Raw genomic sequence first — 6,494 nt, 5'->3', positions numbered from 1 at the left:
CATCTTAAATTATATCTTACTCTTATTGTATAGTATTTTATGTATAAAAATTAAAAAATTATATATATATATATATAAATATATATATATTACCTATATATATTTTAAATATATATTTTAAATTTTAATTTCAATTTTATAACTAATTTTTAATTTTAGAAAATAAGAATAAATTTTCTCTAAAAATTACTTGACTAACCAGTAACCAGTTACACTGTCTCCAAAACATACGCATTGCCCCATAATTAATTACAACAAAACAAACAAAAAACTATAAAAAGATCATCACAACTCATGGATGTTCTCAATAATAACAGAACTTTATAAAACTATAAAAACACCAAGAGTAAATTAATTATTAACTATAACAATCAAGCATGCCGATCATTGAAGTACCTGTTGTGATTGTAGGTGCAGGACCTGCTGGAATAGCAACCGCAGGGTGCCTCAACAAACTCAGAATCTCTAACATTGTTCTTGAAAGAGATGATTGTCCTGCTTCTCTTTGGAGAAAAAGAGCCTATGATCGTTTGAAACTACACTTAGGAAAAGACTTTTGTAGCCTTCCACATTATCCTTTTCCTTCTGACTTTCCCAAATTTGTCCCTAGGGTTGATTTCTTGCGCTACATTGACTCTTATATCGCGCATTTTGGCATTGCCATCAACTACAACTGCTCTGTTGACTCTGCTTTCATTGACCAAAGCAGTGGAAAGTGGAGGCTCCTTGTTACCAACAACTCTTCTGGTGCCGACGAGATCTATGAGGCGGAGTTTCTGGTGGTTGCAAGCGGAGAGAATAGTGAAGAGTACATCCCAAACATTCAAGGGCTTGAGAGCTATCAAGGAGAGTCCATGCATTGTAGCAAGTATTTGAATGGGAGAGAAATGTACAAGAAGAATGTTTTAGTTGTTGGATGTGGCAATTCTGGCATGGAAATTGCTTATGATCTTTTAAATTGGGGTGCATATACCTCTATTGTCGTCAGAAGTCAGGTAAATTATTTTTCTGTCGATAGATATATAACTATTTATATGTCTAGTTCTCTAAAAAAGATGGTTTTATAATTCTTGCAAATAGAGTGTTAATAAATCAACTCAAAATATACATGAGCTACTTAATTTTGTAAATTCTTGTACTTGCAATCAAATTGCATGCATTGCATCTGTTCTAATATATGAACCCTATATAGTTCAAAATAACCAACAAAATTTAATAATGTGTGTATGCTATTCATTCAGGTGCATTATTTTACTAAGGAAATGGTGTATGCGGGTATGTTAATGCTGAAACACTTCATGGTAGAGAAAGTGGACAAGATGATGGTTCTTATGAGCAAATTGAAGTATGGGAATATGTTTAAGTATGGTTTGACGAGGCCACAGGAGGGACCTTTTGCACTCAAAATAAAAGGTGGTACTACTCCTACCATTGATGTTGGTTGTGTAGAAAAGATTAAGAAGGGAAAAGTGAAGGTAATAAATAAATATATACTTGTTTAATGCTAAATAATCAATTTTTTAACATCAGTCAATTTTTTAAAATTATTTTATTTATCTAAAATTTTAGACTTCAAATTATAAATATTTAATCTTAAATATTAAGTTATAATCTAAACATTAAAGTCGATTAATGCTGTTTAAGTAAAAGTTAATTTTTTATACTTTTAATTAATTAATTATAATTTATAAATTGATTTGTTAATTAACAATATTAGTTATCCTTGTCTTAAATTAAATTTAGGTTTATCCTGGTATTTCAAGTATAAAAGAAGGTAAGGTCGTTAAATTTGTTGATGGACAACATGCTCATTTCGATGCAATCATCTTTGCTACTGGATACAAAACCAATGTGCTGAAGTGGCTTAAGGTGCGTATATTTATATTTTTATTTCGAAAACAATATAGTATTTCCTAAAGAAACAAATATATTCAATGGATAGTGGGTATAGTAGTCTCAAATTCAATTTTAAATTACCAAAATATTTTAAAAAAATAATAAAATCAACTAGAATTTATCTTATTTAATATTTATTAATAATAAATTTTAACTTTATTTTTTGTCTTTCAAACATTACTGTTTGGATTAATGTATTTAATAAATATATTTGTGTAATTAATTGTGTTATATTTTTGGCCGTTCAGGATTACAAGAATCTATTCAATGAGAATGGAATGCCAAAACCAAGTTACCCAAATCATTGGAAAGGAGAACATGGAATTTACAGTGCTGGATTTTCAAAAAGAGGATTAGAAGGCATCTCATTTGATGCGATGAAAATAGCAAATGATATCAACTTCACTTTGACTTCAAGGGTCAATCAAATTACATCTTAGTGCTATTTTACAGTGATACATGCAATTTGATCGATTGATTGAAATAAGTTTAAAACTCAGATGCAGTCGACTTCATGTGAACTTAATAGCTGAGAGCAGTCAAATGATTTAATTGATTTGACTAAATTTTCATCTAACGATTCTTAGTTATTGTTTTGTCGATTTTTAGCAAATCGAAAGTGGTTCGATATCTAATGGTCTGCAAGCAAAACCTACTCCTCTTTGCGAGTACCAATTTTTCAAAGTGCATCAAAGACCTTTTGATTTGACAAAAACTTAAGGAAATATGAAAACAGTAAATAAGACTTTGAAAATAAATTGGCTAAATTTAAAATGATTTGCATTGAAATTAAATAAAGCAATAAAAATCCTTCGATTAGATTAAAGGACTTTTAAAAATGAAATTAAAGTACTGAAACATAAAATTGAACAAGGAAAATAAATGTTGCTTGAAAGATAAATTTGCAAGGAAAGTAAAGTTTGCAGAAAATGTAAATGAAAAGTAAAAACAAGTGGAAGGAATCCTACAGAAAATTGACTCGAAGTAGACTCAGAAATTCGCTGGGATGTGAGTGTGCATGAGTAATTTCTAAAGCAAAGTTCCAACCTCTGTGCCTTCGAGTATTCTCCTATTTATAAAAGTCTTCAACCAATCAAATTGAAGTGTAACTCCCACGTTCATAAATCTTAAGGTAATCGTTCCCGCTTCTTTTGCTGGACAAAAGGCAACGTTCAAATGCAACCCTCAAACCTTGGGACCTTCGATTCGGCCCATCGATCAGCTTGTTGACTGGTCATGACTAAGTCTTGCTCGATCTTCCTTGCCAAAGGGCTCTCTTTCAATGTTGACTTTTCTTCGAAACAAATTTTTTCGACTAACAAATTTCCCCCTAGGGTTAATGTGTTATTTTCGATATCATCTTAGAATAATAACACTTAATACTAAAATGCTCTTATTATATCATCATAAGGCATTAATCAATTATAAATGAAATTCACTTCCCGTCATTTACTCGCACCTATCTGACACGTTTTCTACTATTCTTAATTTCTCTCTCATCTACTTCGCATTCTCTAGGAAGTTACCCAATTTCAAATTTTGAACTTCCTCATACGAAACAATAAAACACCTTTTTTGATACGTGCTTCAAATGTTCGTGATATGAAGAGTTCAAGCGTTATTTAGAAGATGTTAGTTTCTATTTTTAGAATGTTTTAATTTAATTTGATATATTTTGATTTTGTTTATTTAATTACTAGATTGAGCTTTATTTTTATGGGCTTTAGGTTTTCTTTGTTTTAACTAATAAGAGGTTATAAATATCTCCTTACCTATTGTAGTCATAATACGAATGATTTAGAGGTTTGAAAACTGCTTTTTTGGTTTCGTGATGAAACCATGGTGTGGACAACTGAGGTTGAGGAGTCCCTCTCTTGTTGCATCGGGAATTGAGTAGAACATTGAGGAGTCCCTTCGATTCAATTCTCAAATCATGGCATTGACAAGTTAGATTGAAGAGCCCCTTTCTTGTTGCGTCAAGAAATTGGATAGAAAGTAGAGTGATTCCCTTTCTATTCAATCTCAATCTATTCTTTTTGTTTCTATTCAATTTTGATGTATCTTTTTTATTCAGTTTGAAACTTTATCTAATTGTTTTTCTTTTATTTTTTTATCATTTGGTATCAATTATAAAGAAATAAAAGGATAAACAAGACAAGAATTGAAATTGAATAGAAAAGATAAATTGTAATTGAAATAAAAACAAAAAAGATAGGTTGAAATTGAATAGAAAGAGAATCACTCTACTTTCTATCCAATTTCTTGACGCAACAAGAAAGAGACTCTTCAATCTAACTTGTCAACACCATAGTTCGGGAATTGAATTGAAAGGACTCCTCAACCTTCTACTCAATTTCCCAATACAACAAGAGAGGGACTCCTCAACCTCAATTGTCTACACTATGCTTTCACCACGAAACCAAAAAAGGGGTTTTCAAACATCTAAATCATTCTGTATTACGACTACAATAGCTAAAGAGGTATTTATAACCTCTTATTAGTTAAAACAAAGAAAACCTAAAGCCCATAAGCATAAGGCCCAATCTAGTAATTAAATAAACAAAATCAAAATTTATCAAACTAAATTAAAACATTCTAAAATTGTAAACTAATATCTTTTAAATAATGCTTGAACTCTTCATATCACGAATATTTGAAGCACGTATCATGAACAAGTCGAGGCATACTCTGCCCTGGATAGTGAAAGGGTTCAACTCTATTCTGAACTTCAAGAACTTTTAGCACATTTCCTTTCATCAATCACTTGAAAATGTCCTTCCCAATTACGGGACCATTTGCAAAGAAATTTTGATTTCTTTTCAATTGGAAATATAACTTTAACACCAGACCTCCTATACTAAAAGACTTCTCTTTTATTCGACGATTATAATTTCGAGCAATGTTATCCCTCTGACGAACCATATTCTCGAGTGCTAGAATACGTTCTTGACTAAATCATTCAGTTCATCATACATTGCGTTCCAATAATCTTCGATTGGCAAATCATCTTGCCTCAATATCCTTATCGTATTAAGATTAATTTTTAATGGCAAAATTGCATCATGACCATATACAAACTTATAAGGAGAAGTACCTGTTGATCCTCTTGATGAATTTTGATAAGCCCACAATACCTGACTCAATGTTTCATGCCAAATTCGAGGTTAACGACCAATTTGCTTCTTAATCAAATTGATCAATATTTTATTTGCTGTCCCGACTTGCCTATTAGCTTTTGCATAATATGGAGTTCAAGTAACCATATTAATATTTCTCAAAGCTGCAAAATTCTTAATACATTGACCAGTAAAGATAGTTCCCTGATCGGTGCTTAGAGTTTAAGGAATCCCAAATCGATGAATTATATACTCCTCAATGAAGTCTATAATTTCATTTTGCTCAGCCTCCACTAAAGGACCAGCTTCAATCCACTTTGTGAAATAATCAATTGCCTCTAAAATGAACTTATGATTCCTCGACGAAGGTGGGTGTATTACTCCAATTAGATCTAAATCCTAAACTCGGAAAGGTCATGGCTTAATAATCGAATGTAATTCAGAAGCTAGGATCTGTTGTATCACTCCATGTCGTTGACATTCTTGACATGCTCTCGCATAATCGATGTAGTCTTTAATCATAGACGGCCAATAAACATGATTTCTTTGAAGTACCCACTTCATTTTCATTCCAACCTTATGGGAACAATATATACCTCTATGAACCTCTTCCAAAGCGATATCTTTAGCTGATTGGCTTAAACATCTAGATAAACTTCCAGCAATGCCTTTCCTATACAACTCATCAATCATTAATACAAAATTCATTGTTTTCAACTTTACTTTCTTATCAACTCAAATACTAGGATCTTTTAGATATTCTGCAATCGGCTTTCTAGCGTTTCAGAGAATACTTTGTATCTCGATTCACTTTGGGCCAACTCATTAGCAATTTAATTCTGAATTCTTGGTATATGAACCAGTGAGACTCTCCAAAAAGACGTGAGCAACTCCCAGGCTATTGATAGATATTTTGTAACTTCTTATTATTGTATTTAAATTCTTTTGATAACTGCTTTAAAACTAATTGGAAATCTCCAAGTATTTGAATATCTGAAGCCTTTTTACCAACCAAAATTTTGAGACCCAATACTAAAGCCTCATAATCAGCCATGTTATTCGAACAAGGATATTTCAATTAGAAGAGAAACTTCAATGGAATACCTTCCAATGAGATAATTAAAATTTTTACTCCAGCACCTTCCTTATGCTTTGAGCCATCGAAATATAACTTCCAACAATCAACTAGCACATCGATCATATTTGGCCTCTAGTCATTGGGATTATTCGAATGTTCCACCAAAAAATTCGTAATGAGCTCACCTTTCACAGACCTAGCCGGAATATATTGTAAATCAAATTCTGTCAAAGCCAACATCCATTTTTCTAATCGGCCTCTTAGCATAGGATAGGGTAACATGTATTTAACTAAGTCAGTTTGTACAATCACATTCACGGTTTTCGTAACCATATAGCACTTTAATTTCGTGCAAGCATAATACAGAGATAAACACAACTTTTCATTGGGTGAATACCTCATTT

At 31.7% G+C, this 6,494-nt stretch overlaps 1 protein-coding gene across 1 annotated transcript; it reads left to right on the top strand.

The window, feature by feature from the left end:
* Nucleotides 1–377: 377 nt before the first annotated feature.
* LOC130945387 (probable indole-3-pyruvate monooxygenase YUCCA11) lies at nucleotides 378–2,336 on the top strand. The gene is made up of 4 exons (XM_057874109.1): nucleotides 378–995; nucleotides 1,242–1,475; nucleotides 1,744–1,869; nucleotides 2,145–2,336. The coding sequence occupies exons 1-4, from the start codon at nucleotides 378–380 to the stop codon at nucleotides 2,334–2,336; spliced, it is 1,170 nt and encodes a 389-aa protein (XP_057730092.1).
* The last annotated feature ends 4,158 nt before the right edge of the window (nucleotides 2,337–6,494 follow it).

Source organism: Arachis stenosperma, chromosome 8 (assembly GCF_014773155.1).
Source record: "Arachis stenosperma cultivar V10309 chromosome 8, arast.V10309.gnm1.PFL2, whole genome shotgun sequence".
Taxonomy (NCBI): domain Eukaryota; kingdom Viridiplantae; phylum Streptophyta; class Magnoliopsida; order Fabales; family Fabaceae; genus Arachis; species Arachis stenosperma.
This window is presented reverse-complemented; position numbering and strand designations above follow the sequence as displayed.

Excerpts from the sequence above, each read along its gene's own strand:
- LOC130945387 (XM_057874109.1), top strand. The coding sequence starts at position 378 with ATGCCGATCATTGAAGTACCTGTTGTGATTGTAGGTGCAGGACCTGCT. Across the intron at positions 1,476-1,743 it reads TTAAGAAGGGAAAAGTGAAG|GTTTATCCTGGTATTTCAAG; the intron begins GTAATAAATAAA and ends AATTAAATTTAG. Across the intron at positions 1,870-2,144 it reads ATGTGCTGAAGTGGCTTAAG|GATTACAAGAATCTATTCAA; the intron begins GTGCGTATATTT and ends TTGGCCGTTCAG.